We start from the raw sequence: 23078 nt of genomic DNA, 5'->3' as shown, positions 1-23078 counted from the left end.
GAGGTGCCTGCCAGCTGACTTTCCTATGGGGTACAGCGCCAGTGCTGCCCGATTTGCCAAACGCCTGCATGTTTCCCCCTTCTCTCTAGTGTCCTCCAGCTTTCCCTTTGGCCTCCAGGTCTCAGCAGGACAGCTATGATAAAGGGCACTTATGACCAATATATTACAGAACAGAGTGAACAAATATTATAGAGATGAGGGAAATAGGGACCAGTTTGTGGCCTATTACATTCTGTCGTACAAAAAGAAATTAATCCCACAGTACAGGATACAGGATTATTTGTCTGGCCTCTCCTTGCCTGTACTATTGGAAGTGACACAGACAAAGTTGAATGCTTCTATTACAAGCTTAGAAGTGCCAGAGGCTATTAAAAATTACCATGAGATAAAGTAACAGGGTTAATTTAAGAACATAGGAGTTGCCATACTAGGAGACAGAAGGTCCATCAAGCCCAGTATCCTGTTTCCAACAGTAACCAACCCAGGTCACATGTACCTGAAAATATCCCAAAGAGAAACCGATTTTATGCTGCTTATCCTAGAAATAAGAACTGGATTTTCCAAGTCATCTTAATAAGTTGTTAGCTCTTTTTAGTAACTTATCCAATCCTTTTAAAAAAATCATGCTAAGCTAAAGCGAAGTTACTCATCTGTGGCAGGTGTTCTCCAAGGACAACACGCATATATTCTCACAAGTGGGTGATGTCATCTATAGAACCCGGCATGGACAGTCATAAAGAGTACTCTCAATTTAATCTTTAAGACCACCCATGCCGGGGGGGGCGTGGCTTGGTCGCGCATGGAGAAGGTCAGGTAGCGAGTGAGCTCCGTATTGACACCTTGAAAGTGTAATAAGTCACGCAAAAGATTTTTTAAATTTGCTTAAATAAAGGGTAAGGACTCAGAATGGTGTCAGGGAAGCAAACCAAGAATGACTTGACGTTTGTAGCCTCTGGGAGTATAAAAAGAGTAAAGACTGAGCCAAAAACTCCATTGAAGTCGCTATCATCAAAAAATGGCGACAGTTAAGTTATGAAGGAACTGAAAGAAATAAAAGAAATCGTATCGGGCATTGCTAAGAAAGTGAATGATCTCACAGATGAAGTTTCTAATCTAACCAGGAGAATGGAACAGATTGAAACTAAGACAAATAATATCGGGAAAAGAATGGATGAAGCAGAAACAGAGTTACTCCAAAATAAAATGGATTGGAGGAAAATTGATTTACTTACCCGTGAACTGAAAGATTATTCAAACCGTGAGAGGAAGAGCAATTTGCGGATCTTGGGTCTACTGGAAGGGGTGGAGAAAGGGAATAATATTTCCTTTCTAGAGAACTTTTTAACCAAGATACTGCCTATAAAAACAAAGTTTCCTCTTGAAATCGAGAGGGCACACAGGATCCCTGTAAAGAGAGTTGATAGGCAAACGGGTCCTCGTCCATTAATATTTAAGCTGCTGAGGCACCAGCAGGTTTTAGAAATATTTCAATTAGCAAAACAGAATAAAAATTTGAAGTGTCAGGATGCTCGTATTCACATAGTTCCTGACTTCGCTAAAACACGGCAAGTAAAAGAAAAGGTTTTCTAGCGCTTAGACCACAGTTGAGAGCTATGGGGGCTAAATACAGGTTACTATACCCGGCACTTATGAAAATTACTTTTGAGAACAAGACTATTACTTTTGACGATCCAGGAAAGTTACATGAATTTATAATTCAACAGGAGCAGCCAATGTCAACATAAATCTTACATGGGATTTTAAAAAAAAAAAAAAGTTTTAATTACGATGAAATATGTTTTTGGGTTCTTTCAAAGCTATTTGTTTTAATTCTCTCTTAATAAATAATGAAAATAGGGTCTTACTTAATGATATAATTTTTGAATCAAACATGTTCTCCATGAAAGATTAGAGGGAAAACGGAAGAAAATGTTTTGTTAATTCAATTTGAATTATATGACGCAATGGTTTCTGTAATGAGAACTGGAATGCTTTTTTGGTCTCTATCCTGTGTATCCCATTTGTAATGAAAGTGGAATAATAGAATTTTAACAACGTAGGGATGTCATTGAATAATGAAAGAGGCAAATAAACAGATCATTTTGAAAACCATATGGATAAGTGCCAGAGCTCATTTGATACTTTTATCATGGAAGTGCATATCTCAGTGGCAAAGGAGATTCATGGGGTGCTTCTACTTGGAAGGCGGAGGCTCCCTGATGTCTTGATTGTCACATCAGGGGAGTCTTCGGAAGTTTTAAAACTGCTGTTCCAATACATGGAGCCAGGAGATTGGTGCGTATGTACAGCAAATGAAGTGAGCCATGGCCAGAATGAGAGTAGCTATACTTTAAATCTATGTGCTAACGGTCAGGGATCTGGCATATAGAGCTGGATTGAAAATCAGAAATGGATTTCATCGGGTGTGTTGCAGCTAGATTGGAAGAGCGTACAGGATTGCCATTTGTTACTGTGACAAAGCAGTGGGAAAGTGGATCATTTGAAGCGTCGGAGGCGGGAAATTGGAGAGTATGGAGCAGTGACACGCTGTGAAGATTGATTCCCGATGTGAGAGAAAACAACAGCGAAGTTCTTTTTCGGGAGATATTGCTTCAATAAATGTGACTGCTTGAGAAGACTGGCGTGGATCCTTTGCATATAAGATAATTTTTTGAAAATAACATAATAAAACATAATACTAACTTAGATTTATTCTATAATTTTGATAATATAAATATTTCAAATAAGATTTTGAAGGGAGAAAGATTTAATAGCTCCACAATATGTAAATGAAATTTTGAAGGAAGTTATTATAATGGTAGAAGCTAACATACATTTATTTATTTATTTGTTTCATGTATGAATTTAAATATGAAATATTCATTGAATGATTTTAAATAAGCTTATGTTTCACATATGGGATCCCATTAGATTTATTGAAAATATTCATAAGAAGAATTAAATTATAATACATTGATCAAAAGATGGATGTTATGATTTGGTTCATGGAGATTCAATAAATTTAAACTAAGTTTGAGTATTAAATTATAAAAAGCTGTTATTCAGATGGTTAAGGATTCTAATTGATTCAAATATTCAAATATAAATTAATTATCTTATAATATTACTTTAGGTGTTTAATCAGGTTATACACCGATTCATTGTTTAGTTAGATATTTAATGAATTTGGAAAAAGACAAGATAGATAAAATTTTATAAGTTTTTAATGACTTAATATGTAGGAAGTTGACAATTTTCAGTTAATTAATGTAATATAATAAATAAGAGTAAGTAATAAGTTGACAAAAGGAATCACAAGGAAATTGGAACTAATAGTGATATTTAATTTTAGGTGTTATAAATTACTTTATAGAAATGGTATTAAATGGTATTAAGATAGAGTAAGCATACTATTAAAATATATTAATTAAAAGTTGAGAGACTTAGAATATAATTTACTGTCTCATACATATTAATCTATATTTGTTTAAACATTTCTAAGGATACATATGGATTTATTAAATAGATAATGATGATAGATAATTTATGAGCTAGAATAAGTTAAGTAATGAATTATTGTAAATTATTATAAATGTTTTTATGTGGCTTATTTTTAAGAAATGATTTAAAGGTAGTCTGACGGGGATTTCTCATTGCCTGGTCTAATATGTGTGTCACCAAGTTTTCACTTTTAATGAGGAATTGGGGAGGGAGGGAGGGAGGGTTGGGAAAAGGGTGGAGAAGGTAGGATTAGAGGGAGAAATTATATGTGCAAAGTTTTAGAATATTGGAAATAGTGTCTGTTCATTCTAAATTAATTAAATCTGATTATTTTCATTGGTATATGTATTTAGAAATAATATATAATGGAGCTTAAAATTTTTTCATTAAATGTTAATGGCCTCAACCATCAAATAAAAAGAAAAAAATGCTCGCCTTTTTGAAACAACAGAATGCTGACATATTATATACAAGAGACACATCTATCAGCGGTAGAGTCAAAAAAATTGGAAGGGGGTTGGGTGAAAATGTTTTTTCACCCCGGCATCTGGGAAAAAAGCAGGGGTTGCTATATTAATAAATAAGAAATGCACAGCTAATTTTCAAATTATTGATTTTGATATTTTGGGTAGATGGTTATAAGTGAAAATCAGCATGGGAAATATTGCCCTGGCACTGTTTAATGTGTATGCCCCTAATTCGAATCAAGCCAAATTTTTTAGAACATTACAACAACTGATTCTCCCACTGGCTGTTTCTAGCTTAGTGGTGGCTGGAGATTTCAATGCTGTCATGGATCCATTAATAGATAAAAATCCAAGCAAAGTTATTAAAACATTAGGTTAGATAATTTAGTTCAATCTTGTGATTTGAAAGATATATGGCGGATACTTCATTTTGATGATCGGGAATTTTCTTTTTGCTCAAAAGCCCATAAATCCTTTCCAAGAATAGACTATATTTTTGTTTCAAATCAATTAGTACAACAGGTGACACAAGCCTCCATAGATCCAATCATTTTGTCTGATCATGGTGGTGTGTGGATTGAATTTAAGTTTACTGAACAAGAAAATAGTAGATCTATATGGAGATTTGATAATACATTGATTGCAGATTCAAAATTCCTTGAAGAGTTTCAATTAAAAATGAATTAATTCTTTCAAATTAATACATTGGAAGAAACCTCCATGGAAATTTTATGGGATGCCTTTAAGGCGACTATGAGAGGTAATATTATATCATATTTGGCATATATTAGGAAACAACTTAAACAATTTTCTAATTTAGAAAAAGAAATTAAGAATCTAGAGTTTAAATTGATTGATAAATGGGAACAAAGTACTCTGCAGGCTCTATTAAAAGCAAAAGGTTTAATGAAATATCTTCAAAATTAGTAAGGAAAGATTTGTTTTCCCAGCAGACTCTATATTATGGAAACTCAAATAAGGCGGGTAGATTATTAGCAAATTATCTTAAAGCAAAGAAAAGAAGAACAAAAATTATTGCAATAAAGGATGAGAAAGGTTTTACATATACTTAAATTGGAGATATTTTAAATCAATTTTTAAATTTTTATAAAGACTTATACTCTTCTGAGCCTTATGATAATAGGGGAAAGGATGGATTAGAATTTTTGAAATTAATCAATGGACTGAAAGTTCCTGAGCATAAAAGAAGTTTAGAGGAGCCTATATCATTAAAAGAATTAGAATCAGCATTGAAGTCTCTTAGAGTTGGATCCGCTCCAGGTGGTGATGGTTTCACGGTAGAGTTTTATAAATCATTTCAAATTACTCTATTACCTCATTTATTAAATTTATATCAGACTCAACTAACTAAGGGTTCTATTACAAGTACTATGGCAGAATCATTGACTATAGTTTTGCCAAAGCCAAATAAAGATCCCACGTTGGTTTCAAATTACAGGCCTATCTCATTAATCAATGTAGATGGAAAACTTTTGGCTAAGACATTGGCTTTACGCTTAGCTAAGGCTCTCCTTTTTATTATTGATATGCACCAAACTGGATTTGTTGCTAAGAGACACTCATCTAATAACACAAGATTGGCTTTTCATATGTTGAATTTAACAAAAGCTATGAAAGATCCAGCTTTTTCTGTGTCCTTAGATGCAGAAAAAGTCTTTGATCGAATGGAATGGACCTTCATGTATCAAGCTATGGAATGGTTTGGAATAGGTTCAGGATTTATACAAATGATACAAACATTGTATAGCTCCCCTGTTGCAAAATTGTATATTAATAATAATTTTTCTGAACGCTTTAATTTGCAGAGGGGGGTTAGACAAGCCTTTGCTTTTTGATATTGTTTTGGAACCCTTGTTATTAGCTACTCAGCAAGTACAGGAGATACAGGGTATTCCTTTTTCAGATCGGGAATACAAAGTCTCTGCATATGCAGATGATATACTGCTTCATTTGAGAAATCCCAAAACAACCATTCCATGCTTACTTGAATTGATTGAGAAATTTAGAAAATTCTCAGGTTATAAGATAAATTGGAATAAATCTAAAGTTCTTCCACTAAATGTGTATTGTACAAAAGGCTTGTTTGATTCATTTTCTTTTGTATGGAAGAAAGGTGGATTAAAATATTTAGGAATTTGGATTAAAAATACGCTGGAAGACACAATGAAAGAGAATGAAAAATCTTTATTACAGAAGGTAACAGAAATGTGTGAGCAATGGAATCCATTACATCTGTCTTGGTGGGGGAGAGTCCAAACTATTAAAATGATATTGCCTGTGATTTGTTATAAAATGGGAATGCTACCAGTTTTTTTTAAGGGGTCCTTTTATAAAAAGTTAAACAGTATTCTTACAAAATTTGTTTGGCTAGGTAAAACTCCTAGAATCGTTTTAGTATCTTTACAAAAACCAATTGCAGAGGGTGGGGTAAATTTTCCAAATTTTTATAGGTATCATCAAGCCTATATTTTGCGCCAGGGTATGTATTGGGTCCTCCCAGAGCTCATTGATAATACCCCAGACTGGTTGTGGTTGGAATGGCGACTCATGTTCCCTTTACATTTATGTCATGTTCTTAGTATTAAAATGCCTAGATTGTATAAAGAAAACAGAATATTAATGGATACATGGAAAACTCTGCGCTATGTCAGTAATTTAACATCTATTCCAATCTATAAATCAACAAATCAAACTATATGGTTAAACTCCAAGATTCAAATTGGCGGATTTAAGGTCATCTGGAAACATTGGATGATAGCAGGTATACGGATTTTAAGTGATGTTATTTCAAATGGTAAACTGCTTGATTTTTCACAGCTGCAGCATAAATATGGTCTTAATAAATCACAAAGCTTTAGATGGTTACAGCTAAAGCAGGCCATTCAGGCAAGGTTCCCTGAACGGAAAAATCTTAATCAATATAGTTTAGAATATTTATGCTTCCAGGTAGACTTTTTGGGACACTAGGCCGCACAGTGGTATAAATTGATAAACGGATTTGTAAATAAAAAACCTAAAAATGGACTTAGGGATATTTGGAGCATTTGGTCTTGGAGGATGAGATGTACAGTGTCCGCATCTATGAGACAAACTTGGTTTTTCCTTTTACATAGAGCATTTTGGACCCCAGTTAAATTACAGAAGTTAAATAGCTCCAAGTCTAATAGATGCTGGCATTGTAGTCTTGAAATTGGGACACTAGACCACTTGTTATACTATTGTCCCTTTATTTTGACCTTTTGGAAATCAATTTGGACCCAAATAAATTGTTTATTGGAGAATCCCGTGGCTTTATCGTATGATACGATCCTATTTGGGATGTCAATGAGAACAAAGGAACAAATTTCATCAAATAATAATAAGCTTTTATTGATTATGACAGGAGTCGCCATACAACATATCACAAATAATTGGAAAAATTGGAGCAGACTTAATTACAATTTTGGTGGAACTCGTTGTGTCACATCTATAAGATGGAGAGAACAGTAGCCGTACAAAAAGGAAACTATAAAAAATTTAAAGAGATGGGGGCCATTGACAAATTATTGTAATGAAGAGATACCATTTTCCAGTATATGTACAATACAAGTGAAGGGGGAATTGAATTTTATTAAATATTTGGATTAGTAGAAAAGAATATTTTATAGGATATATCGGATTGCATATGTTATGATAGGGGTGGGAAGGAAGGGGTTAAATTTTATGTATTAATGTTAAATATGATAGAAATTCAAGTGATGTATTTAATCTCAATTGACAATTATTGATACACTTGTTGTAAGATGTAAAAATGAATAAAGATTTATTAAAAAAAAAAAAAAAGACCACCCATGCCACGCGTGTGGTAGTGCTTACCCACCTGACATCTGTTTGCAGGATCTACAGTTCAGTAAGATAGCAAAGAAGTCAACTAGAGGAGGTAAGAAAGTTGTGAGAACGTATGCCTACTTTCTTCAGAAAACACCTGCCATAGGTGAGTGACTCTGCTTTCTTCAAGGACAAACAGGCATGATATTCTTACATATAAGACTCGCACACACTGCCAGGATCATGCCTCTAATAAGATTACAGAAAACTATCATTAGTCTGGCGAAACAAAGAGTTGGAGGGGAGTTGGCCTGTAAGAAGAGAATAGATTTTGCATAACTACTTACCCAAACCAGCTGTCTCATCTGGAATGATTCCCTAAACAGAAATGGGAAGTGAAGTTACGGACTGAAGATTAGGTTGCTGTCTTACAGATGTCCGTGATAATTGTGAAATGAAGATGGGTTACTGAAGTTGCCATAGCTTAAACTTTATGAGCAGTGATACGGCCTTCAAGCATCAGCCCAGCTTTATCATATGCAATGGAGATACAGTCCACCAGCCATGTAGAGATGGTTCTCTTGGCAACCAGAAGTCCCAAGTCTGTTAGTCAAATGATACAGAGTTCAGTGGTAGCTCTATATGGCTTGGCTTGGTTCAATCCAAGCAATAAGCCAGTGCATGTTTACATTTTAAGATATGAAGAGCTACCTCACCAGGACGTGCATGTGCTCTCAGGAAGAAGACAGAGAACTATGGACTGGTTGAGATGAAATTCAGAGACAACCTTCAGGAGGAACTTTGGATATGAATGTGAAGAACCACCCCTTGGAGTGTGGAATCTTATGTAGGATTGACCAGATACAAGAGTTTGAAGTTCACTGACCCGGCATGCAGACCTAAGAGCTATGAGGAAACCTACTTTTAAAATCAGATGTTTGAATGAACAAGTTGAGAGGTTCAAAGGAAGACTTCATCAATATGGAGAGAACTATACAGTGGTCCCAGGAAATGACAGGAAGCTTGGAAAGGCAGACATCTTTCATGAATCTCGAAACCTAGGGACGTACAGATAATAGTTTCTTGTCTAATGGTGAGTGAGAGAGCACCGAGATGAACACGTATTGAAGTAGTCTTGAGGCCAGAGTTGGAAAGATAAAGGAAATTCAGAACTGATAGTAGAGAACGAGTTATTGGATCTAACTAATTACATCAGTGAAGTGAGTCCATTTGAAATGGTAGCAATGTTGTGTGGAAGGTTTTTTGGAAGCTTCAATAATGGCCAACACTGGTGCAGGTAGAATAAAACTATATACTGTGAGTGTAATGTGAGTATACTACAAGTATACTTTGAGTGCTAATGAATGCAGACTGTTATAGAGAAAAGAGCCCTCATTTTGTGTGAATAATGTTGGGAACAGCTGAGGTGTGATGGGTTCCCCAACTGTAGGAGGAGAGGTAACCATGGCTGACATGTCTAACGAGGGATTATGAGAATCATGGTTGCTGATCTTAACTAAGTTTCAGTAGAGTCTACACAATTAGAGGTACGGGAGGAAGTATTTTCCCTTTCTAGAAACACTTCACTATTTTAAGATGGATTTCCTACCTTCAACCATTTTGTTCCAGTCAATCCTGTTAGTCTTTTGTTTCAACCTTTTTAAAAATGATTTTAGATTGTTAAACCGCCTAGAAGTAAGGTAGGCAACCAGTTTTTAACCCACGTGAGTATTTCACCCTCAATTCCATGGCTTGTAATTTTTCAATGTATTCGTTCATGCGGGACCTTGTCGAACGCGTTCTGAAAATCCAGATATACAATGTTGACCAGGTCACGCTTGTCTATCTGCCTGTTTACTCCCTCAAAAAAGTACAGTAAGTTCGTCAAGCAAGATCTTCCTTTGCTGAAGCCATGCTGACAATCTGATGAGGACCAGTATCCGTCCTTTATCAGCGCCTCTACCATCTTTCCCGGTACCGAGGTCAGACTCACCGGTATGTAGTGTCTCAGATCTCCCCTCGAACCTTTCTTGAAAATCAGCGTAACATTCGCCACTTTCCAGTCTTCCAGAATCCTTCTTAATTTGATAAACAGATTGGCTATTAGTTGGAGCAGTTCAGCTATAACCCCTTTCAGTTCCTTGATTACTCTCGGATGGATGCCGTCCAGTCCCAGGGATTTATTGTTTTTTAAGCCTATCAATCTGCCTGCATACCTCTTCTAGACTGACCGTCAACCCTTTCAGTTTCCTGTCTTCGTTTCCTGCATATAGTCTGTCAGCTTCAGGTATGTTGTGTAGAACCATAGAAGTAGACGGCAGATAAGGGCCACAGCCCATCAAGTCTGCCCACTCTAATGACCCTCCCTATCTATCTTTGCGGATAATACAACAGACGCAAAAAAATGTGTTCAGTTTGTCAGCGATGGCTTTGTCCTCCTTTAGTACTCCCTTTATTCCATGGTCATCCAACTGCCCCACCACTTCCTTCGTTTCCCCCTTGAAACTCCACGGCTCCTCTCATCCAATTCTTCTCCAAGGCATGGTCTACATCCCGCAGAACTCTCAACAGAATACTTCTAAATCTCCTTTCCACAAAAAATCTGCAATACAAATGTGTTTTCCATTCCATGCTCACCTTTCTAGGCGTAAAAACTTGGAATGACCTTACTGAAATGACCAGGACAGAACCTAACTACACCATATTCCAAAAGAAACTGAAAACTCATCTATTTGACACTTAAATCACCTGTACCCTCTCCTCCCCCCTCCACCCCTCTCCCTACCCCACCCCTCCTCCCCCTCTTTAAATCGCCTTTAGCCTACCTAGGTATGAGCGATGCAGAAATAGAAGATTAGATTAATCGAAAGAACGGCTAGAAGTTTTTTGTCTCCTTGGCTATTTTTTCCTCGTAGTCTCTTTTGGCCCCTCTCACCACCTTATGGCACCTGCTTTGATGTTTGTATTTTTTTTCCAGGTTTTGTCCGTTTTTGACCTTTTCCATTCCTTAAACAGTCTTCTTGTCTCTGATCACTTCCTTCACCGCTACAGTGAGTCACACCGGTTCCTTGTTTTTTCCTCTTTGGAACCCTTGTTGATATGCAGTATATATAGATTTTGCACCTCGGTAACTGTGTCCTTAAAGAGGGACTATGCTTGCTCTAGCGTTTTTACAGTGCTTATCATCTTAATCTTCTTCTACTATCATGAGTCTCATCCCTTCGGAATTCCCTTTTCAGAAGTTCAATGCCATGGCCGTCGTTCTGAATCGATATTTTGCTCCCGTGTCCAGGATTACGTGGATCATATTGTGATCGCTACTGAACAGCATCCCTTCTACTTCTATACTTTGCGCCGGTCCTCGTAGTCCATTTAGAATTAAATCCAGAATTGCATTTCCTCTTGTATTTTCCTTGACAAGTTGTTCCAGGAAGCAATCGCCTACAGCATCCAGGAACTTGGTCTCCCTACTGCAGCCGGAGGTGCCTAGGTTCCAGTCTATCCCTGGATAATTGAAATTGCTCATGATAACTGCTTTGCCTCCCTTGCAGTTGCGTTTAATCTCGGTCATTTCTCCATCAGTTTCTTTGGACTCCCTGGGGGTCAGTAATAGATGCCAATCTTAGTCTCTATGGGCCAAAATTCCAGGAATGGAAACAATCTTATTTTTCATTTCCGGCATGTTCTCTCCAGTAAACTCGATTCCCTCTTTGATTCCCCACCTTGTTGTCCTACTCTGTTCTGTCTCTGCGGTATAGCTTGTATCCCGGTAGCACAGTGTGCCAGACGTTTTCCTCATTCCACCATGTTTCCATAATGTCGATGTCAAGGTTAACTTTTTGTGCTATATTTTCCAATTCCCCCATCTTATTCCTTAGGTTCCTTGCGTTCATGTACATACACTTGAGTTTGCAGCCTGTTACTTTCTTGCATTTCCTTCCCTCTTGTGTCCCTTTTGATCCCTGGATTTCTATCTCATCTATGATCTAGTGATTCCGTTCCTTTCTTGCATTTCCTTCCCTCTTGTGTCCCTTTTGATCTGTCTGGATTTCTATCTCACCTATGATCCGGTGATTTCCCACAATCTTCCTGCATGGTATCCTCTCTGGGTATACAGTTTCCCAAACCTGTATGGTATCCTCTCTGGGTATACTGTTTCCCAAACCATTGACTCTTGGTCGTCTATCGGCTTTCCCCTTCTTCCTAGTTTAAAAACTTCTCAATTTCTCGCTTGATGTTGCTTGCAAGTAGCCTTTAGGAGAAACTACTAGGACAGATAGAGGACATAATTGAAAAAAAATGTTTAAGTACTTTTTTGACTTAAGGCACTAGGCACCCAAAGTAGGCAGCAGGGAATGTCCATTCTCGAAAAAACATCCAAAATGTGGGTTTTTTCCAAGCATGGCCTACCTGTACAGGTGTTTAATCGCCCAGACCGCCACTACATCTGGCTTTAAGCCCTATTCCTTAACAAAAATTTACCCCAAGTCTCAAATGCCCAAAACAAAACCTTTTATGCATGGGAGGAACCAGTCCTTCACCTAAAACCACGATTCTCTAACCATCATTTGTCATAAGCGCCAGTTAGGAATCGTGGCACCGTCCCCCCAGCAACGATTGCAACAGGAGGGATGCCCAGTCCCTCCTGCCGGAATCTGCTGCAACCCCCTCCCATGTAAGGATAACCAGCAGGAGAGATGCCCAAAGGTAGCCCACCCCCACCTGATCTTCCCAAGACCACCTAGACCACCACCCCCCAACCTTTTTTAGATGAACGGATGGACGGAATGGCAGGCCTGCCCCTTCCCAGTGCATCTTGGGATTAAGGGGTGAAGAACTTAAGTGCACGACAGAACAGCAGGACTTGGGCGTGATTGTATGTGATGATTTTAATGGTGGCCAAACAGTACATAGGGAAAGGTATGGCCAGTAGGAAAAAGGAGGTATTTATGCCCCTTTATAAGACTTTGTATACAATATTCTAAATGAGGTCTCACCAATTTTAGAGGCTGCACCTTCAAAAATATATAAAAAGAATGAAGTCAGTCCAGAGGAAGGCTACTAAAATGATGCATGATCTTCGTCATAAGGCGTATGGGGACAGACAAAGATCTCAATCTGTATACTTTGGAGGAAAGACAGGAGATATGATAGAGATGTCTAAATACCTACATGATATAAATGCAATGAGTCCAGTATGTTTTATTTGAAAGGAAGTTCTGGAATGAAAGGGCATAGGATGACATTAAGAGGTGATAGGCTCAGGAGTAATCTAAGGAAATATTTTTTTACAGAAAGAATGGTTGATGCATGGAACAGTCTCCCGGAAGAGATGGTGGAGAGACAGACTGAATTCAAGAAAGCCTGGTATAGGCATGTGGGATCTCAGAGAGAGGAAGAGATAATTGTTACTGCGGATGGGCAGACTGGATGGGCCATTTGGCCTTTATCTACCACCATGTTTCTATGTTTCTTAGATAAAAGTGGCATGGAGTCTGATCTCCAATCCTGCCAATCTGGATCTGAATTTGTCACTGGAGCTGGGGCCCGGCTTGCTTCTCTGAGAAACAATCACAGGAAGCAAAGATGCTCCCTGGACTAATGGTGATGCACTTGTAGACTGCAGTGCTTGTCTTGGTCTCATTAAAAATGCTCTCCACATGAGATTTACAAATTCTGGGGAAAAGCCTTGTGCAGGAGAGATAAATGAACCCTGCAGAACCTCCAACTGGGCTTTCATGGGTTCCACAGATGCCATGCGTCTATGCTTCACATCTTCACAAAATTCACTCTGGATGGAACTTTTTACCCATTTACCATACCCACAGCAGTTCCCTAACTCTGGAGGACATAGATTGGGCTAAGCTCAAGCTCCAGTACACAGTACTTGGATGCTCCTCCACAGATCTGGAGCAAATTTCACACAAGATGACGTTAGCACACACTGAGTCCATCCCTGCAGATTTTTTTTTTTATTTTTAATTGAGGCAGAAAGAGGCTTTAAAAAAAAAAAAAATTGTTTAAAATCCATGATGGCTACGACCAGAAAAATCACAACCCGATATCCCCCCTCCCGCCCAGGACCCCCCTCTTCCCATACTTTAATAAAAATCAGCAGGTGTGATGCCCACTCCCTCCTGCCGCCGCAAACTCCCCTGCTGAAATTAACCCCTCCCCCCTTTAATTTACAAAAAAAATCAATTGGAGGGCTACCCACTCCCTCCTACCACTGAATGTCCCTCCTGGGCCCACTGAATCACTCCCCATACCTCTCTATGAAGCAGAAAACAGAAGGGATGCTCAGTCCCTCCTACTAGCAGGCCCGCTACTCAAAAATGGTGGATCTTTCCTTTTCCAGTGTATCCTGGGATGCATGTGGAAGGCCTGCTACTCGGAAAAGACTTGGGTGTATGGTCCTGCATACCAGTCGTAAGGTCGCATACCGAAAGTCACCTTGGAGGACCAATCACCAAACTACTGCTTGACCCACAAAAATCCTGCGCACGGAGATAAGAATATGCTGAGAGCTTGCTCACCACTCTGAAGAGATCATACAAGGCATCTGCCACAATCTATGCCAGAAATCAAAAAGGAAAGATCATGGAGCACAATAGTGTCAGGATCATGGTGAAGCTTTGAGAGGCAGGCTCTGGCCACAAAAAAATGTGGCCGCGGCTGTTTTCTGACCGGAGGCCACCGAATCAAAGAGCCGTTTAAGGACAAACTCAATCCTACAGTCCTGTGCATCCTTCAGCACATAATACCCTCCCTCACTAGGGAGAAAAGTACGCTTGGTGATCTGTGCCACCTAGGAATCTACCTTTGGGGATGGAAAACATTGGTTAAACGCTTCTGCTAATTGCCAATTAAAAAGCACGTGGTTTGTAGTTGCAATTATAATATTTACAAGATTATTGCATTTGTTTGCTATTTAAAACTTAAGATGACAGAAACATGATGGCAGCTAAAGGCCAAATGGCCCATCTAGTCTGCCCATGCTTTTGATTATCCATAAAGAAGAGTTTGGACATGACCCTAGCCACTCTCAGAGGACCTTCCAGTGCCTCCCAGTAATCTGTAAGCATTTTTGTGATGTCCAGATGATTAGGAAAGGATGAAAACTATGACTTTGTGCTACTCATGAGAGAGCATTCCGTCACTGCTGAATATCCAACCTCCAATTTCAACTCTGGAGGGATTCGGAAATCAATCCAATCAAAATGGAGTGCTTAAAGAGCATCCGCATTGTGGGATCCTCTAAGATCCGGAGCATCCCCGAGATACAAATCATGGAAACGCCTGCCTGCATTATCAAAGGAATGGTTGAATCATCTGAATCATCCATGTCATCAGTGCATTGTCCCTTGCCAACCCAGGGATTCTGGACTTGTTTTGGGAAGAGAGGAACCTTTTTGCCAACAAGGATGCCACAGGAGACACATTTGGCAACTTTTTCTTGGCTAGATAAGCCTGGAAGAGCATATTAATAAATTTTTGGTGGAAACCCTCATCCAGAGTAGCAGCCACCTCCTGGAAGCTCCTTTTAGTGCTTTTAGAGAATTTGGGCACCTTCGACACCGAATTGCGGTTCTGTTTCGTCAGGGTTGCAAGTACGCCTTTCCCGGGATCTGATTTGACTTTTTCAACTGGCCAGGGTGGTAGGACCCTCCCCACCAACACCAAAGGGGTCAAGGGAGCCAAGGCCAATGAAATATCAACTCCCTCATGCGCTGCATGGCACATGAAACATGGCTGCTCGCCAGTCAGCAATCCACTGCAAACGAGGCATGAATCCGAAGTATCCTGCCCTAATGAGTCCACCTGATATGTTTTATTGCAAAAATGAAGTTTAAATTCAAATCAGGAAAATCCAAGATGGCCACCGTAGGAGCAATTTTCAAAAGAAAATAGCTCGGGTAAGGAACAAAAACCCTCAAAATGTGGCTTTTTTTAGGATTTTAGGGATGGGGTACCTAGGGCTAAACACTAAACAGTCCAAAAAACACTTTTAGAGACCCCCCCCCCCAAAATCGCTGTCACAAGCTGTCAGCCTCTTACTCACTGTGCAATTTTGTGTGCTGGGAGCTGCAGAAAAGGAAGCTGAAACAGCTTACAGGGAGATCCTCTGCCTCAACAAGCTTTGGAACCTGGACTGCTGGCTTTCTGACTGCCATTCCAGCCTGATGCTTCAGCCAGAGACCTCTGCCACATCAGAGACACGCCATGCACATGATCTGGTAGAAGAACGCAGTCACAACTCCATGGAGTCACACAGCCTGCACTCAAACTCACTAGCGGACAAACCTAGGGTAAAGCCAGCTCCCAAGAGAATAGCCCTTGAGCCCAGATTTGAAAATGCAGACTGTCCGGGTAGGAGCACTGCCAAGCAGCCGCCACCCCCCCCCCCCCCCCATTAGCAAACTTTATCTGTAAAGTCTGCGATCTCCTGCAATCAGAGCTGTCCCCACTGGGAAACTCTGTAGCAAGAAGCCATGCAAAAAATGTATAAAAGGAAAATAAAATATAAACAAACAGAAAAGATTGGCTCCTACTGTCTCGCTTGTAGGAAAGCAACTGGGAACCAGAGAGCAGTCCTGAGGTAAGAGGGGAGGATCAGAAAAATTATGAAACTGAGGCATCCTACAAGCAATCTCGTGACATGGGATGCATAACCCACTTATCCAGGAATAGAGTGGATTGTACAAGAAGTTATGAAAGGTCAGAGTAATAACTAACTTTAAAAACCATTAAATGAAAACAAAAATTCTATACATACCCTTTTAACATCTAAATCTCCTCCAAGACAGCCAAGGGCTTCAGATCTTTGACCAAAAAACTCCCCTAAGGAAAGTCTTAAGTAACTAGCATCTTCATCATCAGAATTTAACTGAGAAGTTCTTAAAAGGCTATTTGCTGGTATCTTCCATGATGCATCTCCTTGTGCCAGTGATGTGTTTTGTAAATCCATCTTCTCCTCCTATAGGAAAAAAACAAGCTTAAGTACTGTAATGTAATATTTTTTTCAATATTTAAATATGCCTATTTAACACAAAATATTTAATTCAGTGCTACAAACATTAACATACACCTAGTTTTGAGGAGGTTGTTGGGGAAGTGTTAGTGGAGCATGGATAAGGTCCACAATATTAACAAGTGCCTTCAATCAACCTCTAGACTTAGTATTGGATAGAAGACCTAAAGGAAGTCCAGTGTAACTTAACACTTCAGTAGCAGTTACCTTGACTTCTATGTTGGATATGGAAAATCCCCAGTGGATCATATAGCTTCCACACTATCCCACATGATTCTTATAGATTTCTTATTTCTAAAAAAATTAATGGTGCTGGTTACAGATAAACACCAAAAAGTCCAACAGGACAGAGAACCCACAGGTATAAAACAGTACAAAAGGAAGTGGGAACGTTCAATGAGCACTCCACTGAAGAACACTGATGTAAAACCAACTTGTTTATTTCATAAAAGGACACAAGCAGAAGCTGTGGACCCGACACAGCACTGTGTTTTGGCGTCTGAGGAACGCCCCCTCAGCCTCCCAATTTGCAGAATTCTTCAAGAACAAGATCACAACTGCCAGGGCAACCTTCAACAGCACCCCCATCCTCCTGGATGAGGTAACACTACTCCCCACAGAAGGAAAGTCCATCACAGCAAACAGAACATTGACCGACTTCCCAACAGTATAATGGCTCAACCTGAATCAACTCTACAAAAAAAAAAAAAAAAAGCAGCTATACAGCAAGTAACTTTAAAAACTGCCTCCTTACCTGTTACAAACCTCCACCCCAAAATTCCATATCCTCCTTATGCAATGGGTACAATCTATGCTCACAGATGGCTAATTCCAGCAGGAACTAAGCAAGATCCATCACCCCCCCCCCAATTATGAAAGGCACGCGGTAACCGACCTTATGAGGAGTGTGTGGCGCAGTGGTTGGATCTACAGCCTCAGCACCCTGGGGTTGTGGGTTCAAACCCCGCGCTGCTCCTTGTGACCCTGGGCAAGTCACTTAATCCTCCATAGCCCCAGGTACGTTAGATAGATTGTGAGCCCACCGGGACAGAGAGGGAAAAATGCTTGAGTACCTGATTGTAAAAACCGCTTAGATAACCTTGATAGGCGGTATATAAAATCCTAATAAACTTAAACTTAACTTCCCTCCATCTACAGACCAATAGCCTCAATACCAATCTACATCAAACTAATGGAAGGCCTAGTGGCACAATACCTCACAAATTACCTAGATCACCACAGCCTACATCATCATTCACAATCAGGGTTGAGGTCCAACTACAGCACTGAGACACTACTAGGGTCTCTCCTGGATAAGGCCCGACATCACTTCAGCAAAGGCAAGAGGATACTGATCATATAACTAGACCTCTCCGCAGCATTTGACCTGGTTGACCACAATATACTTCTACAAACACTGGAAGCAACAGGCAAAGTACACACATGGTTCCAAGATTTCCTCCAATAGAGAAACTACAGAGTCAAAACAAACACAGAAAAATCAAAACCTTGGTCCAAACCCTGTGGAGTACCCCAAGGATCATCACTATCCCTAATGCTGTTCATCCTCTGCGTTGCCTCCCTCAGCACCAGTCCGGACAATCTAAGAATATCATCAGCTACGCAGACCGACATCACCATATTCCTTCCATTCAATCAACTAACAACCATCACAAAAGGAAAACTGCAAAAAAACTTTAGAATCTGTTGAAAAATGGATTAAAAAAAAAAAAGAGACCACAAACTAAAGCTGAACACAGACAAAACAAAAGTCTTACTACTCGAAAAGAACAAAACTCCAACTATAACAGAAATAAGAAATAAACACTACCAAATACGCCATACAACCTACCCTAAAACTCTTTGGAGTGATGATTACTTCAGGTGCAGAAGAGAGAAGGTAGGAAGGGCAATTGCTCAGGGGGCTGCAACAAGTGGAAAGTTTATTTAGTAGGTTTTGTCTCAAGGGTCGATATAAGGGTAAAGGAGTTCCATATTTGGTCAGCATTGCTGGGTTCCATAGGATTCTCCTGTGTGTGGAGTGTTACCTTTTGGGCGGAGGTCATTTTGGCAACTTCTGTTTCAGTCATTATAATCTTATTGAGGAAGCAGTCAGCAAGGTCCTGGGCAGTTGATTGGTTGTAGTAGTCTGTGGTGTCCTGTTTCAGGGGTGTCATTAAACGCCTTACAAGATGAAATAGTTTTTTTGTTGTCTAGAGTTTTGTTTCTTATTTCATTGGCATAGTAGTTTTTATTAGCCTCTGAGATGTTGCATTTGTACTGATTTATTGCCGTCTTCTGTTGCTTTTTGTGGGCTGGCAATTTGTTCTTTGCCATATTCTTTCTAATCGTCAGCACAGTTGTTTTGTGTTTTCAGTGTCTCAGTAAATCAGGGGGAGGTTTTAGTTTGTTTTATTTTGTGGAAATGTAGAGGGGCAAGGGCGTCTAGTGTGCTGGTAATGGAGTTGTTCCAGCTTGCTAGCATAGTGTTTATGCAGTCTGATGGGTCAATCAAGGATTCGGTTACTCTGTTCCAGAAAAAGGTAGGATTCATTTTTCGTTGCACCAACTTATCTCTTCTGGGGGTTTTGTTGTTCAGGATTCCTGTTGTAAGGTTCAGGTTGAAGTTGAGGAGGCAGTGGTCTGACCAGGGGATAGATGACCATTTGATATCGGAGGTGAGGCAAGCGGTTGTGAATGCGATAGGTTGAGGGTGTGACCCTTTTCATGTGTAGGGCCCAATGATATGACAGTGATTTCGCTGCCTTTCAATAGTTTTTTTGAAGTTACTGGCATCTTTGTTGGTGGTAGATAAGAAGTATGTTAATATCTCCAAGAATAAGCAGTCTGGTGTATTCGCAGGCAATGCTGGATATTATTTCTAGCAATTTGGTAGTTGTGCTCGATTGGGAGTTTGGGGGTCTTTATACCAGTAGGATTCCTATTAGCGTAGAGTTGGGCTTGTCCTCTAGCTTACATGCTATGTATTCCATATCTGGATGGTTGGTGGAATCCATCTCAGTAATATATTTTTGTAGATTATGGCTATGTCCCCTCCTCTCCTATGTTTCCTAGGGATTTGGAGGATGTTGTACCTTGGCAGAGGTGGGGTAGTTCTGGACTGTTTGGGTCTTAAGCCAAAGGAGGAAGGTCAGCTCGAGATCATTTGTTGAGATTAGCTCATTTAGAAGGAATAGTTTGTTTACCACTGATCTTGCACTGACATACATGCAGGGAACCTAGGTGAGGGATTTGGGGGGAGATTTTTTAATGTTTTCTGTTGAAAATTGGTATTAGATTAATGTGATTTCTAAAGGGGGGTTATTTTTGCTGTCTATTGCTGGTATTGCGTTTGATTCTGAGGATGATGGGGTCCTGGTGAGATTCATAGCATTCCTTGGATGTGGTAGGTGGATTTTGAGGTCTGAGACCTTTGTTGGCCGGAATGCCATGAGGAGATGGTTCTGTCAGTGGTAAAAGTGGTCTGAACCTCTATTAGGTTGATGCGGCATAGAAGAGGTAGGAATTCTATGTGCGAGGGTTTCATTGTGGATGTGGGTTTAGGAGAGTTTTAGAGCTACTACTTTAAAAGTAATGTGTGTATAAAGTTAGAGGGGTACTGTAAGTTGTTGTTTACAGTTATAGGAATTCAATGATGAGATTAGTATTGCATCTTTTTCCTTTCTCTTCCCTTCAGCCCCTTCCCAACAGATCCTCCAGCCCCAGCTCTTCTACCTGTGTCCTTTCCTCCAGCTCCAGTCCTTCTGCCTATGCCCTTTATGAGGCAACTTACTGTCTTTGTGAAAAAAGAAAGCTGTGTCATAAGGAGGTGCCAGGCAAAGGGAAGGCTGCAAGCAGGCCTGTGTAGGGACCAGATTGCTCTTCTACAAGGTATATGCCAGCAGCAGGGAGGGGCCTTGGGCCGCCAGACCCGTGAGCGAGGGTGGGGGGTTGGGACTGAAGCCACCAGACCAGTGAGCGAGAGGGGACTGAAACCACCAGACCCATGAGTGAGAAGGGGGAGGGCTGAAGCCACCAGATCCATGAGCGAGGGGGGTTGGGACTGAAGCCACCAGATCCATGAGTGAGGGGGGTTGGGACTGAAGTCACCAGCCCCATGAGCTAGGAGGGGGGCCTGAAACCACCGGACCTATGAAGGGGAGCTGACGCTGTGAGGGGAACGAAGGGATGGTTGGAGCCCCAAGGGGGGTACTGATGGTGGTGAGCTGTGATTGTGGGGGTTTCCCCACAGGATCAAAACCTTTTATCACTCCTGCAGAGCATTAAAAAAGCTTTGTTCCTGCACCAGCAGTAGACATAAAATTTTTGCCTGCTCCTGCAGTTGCCACGGGTTAACCGCAGGAAACAGATACCATGTCTATTTCTCTCTTTATTTATTCAATTTTCTATACTGTTCTCTCAGGGGAGCTCAGAACAGTTTTACATTAATTTATTCAGGTACTCAAGCATTCTCCCCGGTCTGTCCCGGCGGGCTCACAATCTATCTAATGTACCTGGGGCAATGCGGGGCTTAAGTGACTTGCCCGGGATCAGGAGCAGCAGCATGGGTTTGAACCCACAATCTCAGGGTGCTGAGGCTATAGCTTTAACCACTGCGCCACACTCTCCCCCACTCTAACCCAGACCACACCCATGTTAAGCAAATAATATAGGGCTAGATTCACTAAGCAAACCAATCGTGTATCAATCAGTTTGCGACCCCTTTGCGACCTGATTTCCCTACGACCCAATTCACTAACCTCTCCTGCGATCTGCTTCCTATCCGTGCATGCAAATGAGGGGAAACGGCATGAAAAGTAGGCAGGGACGCGATTCACCAAACAAATCTGGGACACTGACTGGGCTGGCCGATCAACAGAAGTGACTGCTGGGGACCAGTCACACACATCTCTGCCGACTCTCCTGCTCCATTGTCATCCTGCTCTCTGCCCCGATCTTCCAGCCATGCTCTCTGCTCCGAGCTCTGAATCTCTGCCGCCTTCCCTGCAGTGCGAGCCAGCAGGTTTAAAGAGGGGCTGCAAGCCACAGTGTAGCCCTGCTTTAAACCCGCGGGCTTGCACTGCAGGGAAGGCGGCAGAGATCCAGGTCTCAGAGCAGAGAGCAGGACATGACAGGCTGACAAGAGAAAGCAGGATCTGCCACAATCTTTCCCAAACAATTTAATGGGAACTCGTTAGGTCTCAGCAATCAGTGTCAGCGAAAGGGAAGAGACTGCTGCCACCGCCGGGGATAGCCCTTCTATGGGAGAGCAGGAGAGTTGGGGCCCGGGAAAACAAAAACACCCAGCAAAAAAAAAAAAAAAAAAAAAAAAAAGAAGACAGAAGACAGACAAAACGCATGCGCAGACCAACTGCAGGGAAAGCAGATTGTCTGCGCATGCATCAGGATCACACACTGGCAATCCATGCAGTCGGAGGATAGCGTTCCTCCGATTGCCCTCATTTGAATTTTTTGCTGTTGTGAATTGGTCGGGCCTGCTGGGATCAGCCACAGAAGTCAGGTTAGTGAATCTAGCCCATATTGTTTTTCCACACTGATGTTCATTTTAGCACGGTCAACAGAAGCATAGGTGTGTGCTACTGTCTACAGTGCTAATAACACTGCTTAATGCAGCTTAATAGAAAGGCCCCTAAATTAGCAAATGTTATCTGTAACAACTTTTATGGCAAATAAAGTTTTAGTTAACTGTATCCATACCTGAATAAACCTGTGTTCTCTCTCAAATTGTTTCTCATCTTCCTTAATCATCTCTACAGCATCTACTATTTTAAAAATAGAAACAAAACGCATTTGAAACACAAGCATATTTTATCTTAGAATAAGCATCTATCTTGTTGAGTACCATGCCAAATTTTGTTTCCCTGAAGTTTTTCTAAATTGCTCATAACTATGGTAGCTAATTTTTTCAAACTTTGCCTTTCCAGTCCTTCACCTGCTTCAAAATGAAAAGTTCAAAGCTGTCTGTGGTAAAGTTAAAAGGAGGCCATCACCAGCACTTGAGCACTGTTCTTTAGTGACACAGGACTTCCACTTCAGGTGATTGAGGCCAGCAGCGTGCCAGACTTTAAAAGGAAATGGGATATACATGTGGGAACTCTAGGGGGGGTAATGGGTGGGTCATTAGAGTGGGCAGACTTGATGGGCCATGGCCCCTTTCTGCCGTCATCTTCTATGTTTCTAGGATTCTACACAAATGCAGCTAACGGAAAGGAGAGGGCTTCTTTTTTTGA

The 23078-nt window shown here is 40.6% G+C and overlaps 1 protein-coding gene across 6 annotated transcripts in view; it reads right to left on the bottom strand.

The window, feature by feature from the left end:
* Nucleotides 1-23078, bottom strand: part of CEP192 (centrosomal protein 192) — a 402896-nt gene that overhangs the window by 261265 nt on the left and 118553 nt on the right. For all 6 annotated transcript variants that reach the window (XM_033934141.1, XM_033934142.1, XM_033934138.1 and 3 more), the window contains 2 exons: nt 22546-22610; nt 16573-16773 (listed from right to left, as the gene is read on the bottom strand). In XM_033934141.1, coding sequence (XP_033790032.1) covers nt 16573-16773; nt 22546-22610 — 266 coding nt within the window. The remainder of the gene's footprint in view (nt 1-16572; nt 16774-22545; nt 22611-23078) is intronic.

This window comes from Geotrypetes seraphini, chromosome 2 (assembly GCF_902459505.1).
Source record: "Geotrypetes seraphini chromosome 2, aGeoSer1.1, whole genome shotgun sequence".
NCBI classification, from domain to species: domain Eukaryota; kingdom Metazoa; phylum Chordata; class Amphibia; order Gymnophiona; family Dermophiidae; genus Geotrypetes; species Geotrypetes seraphini.
This window is presented reverse-complemented; position numbering and strand designations above follow the sequence as displayed.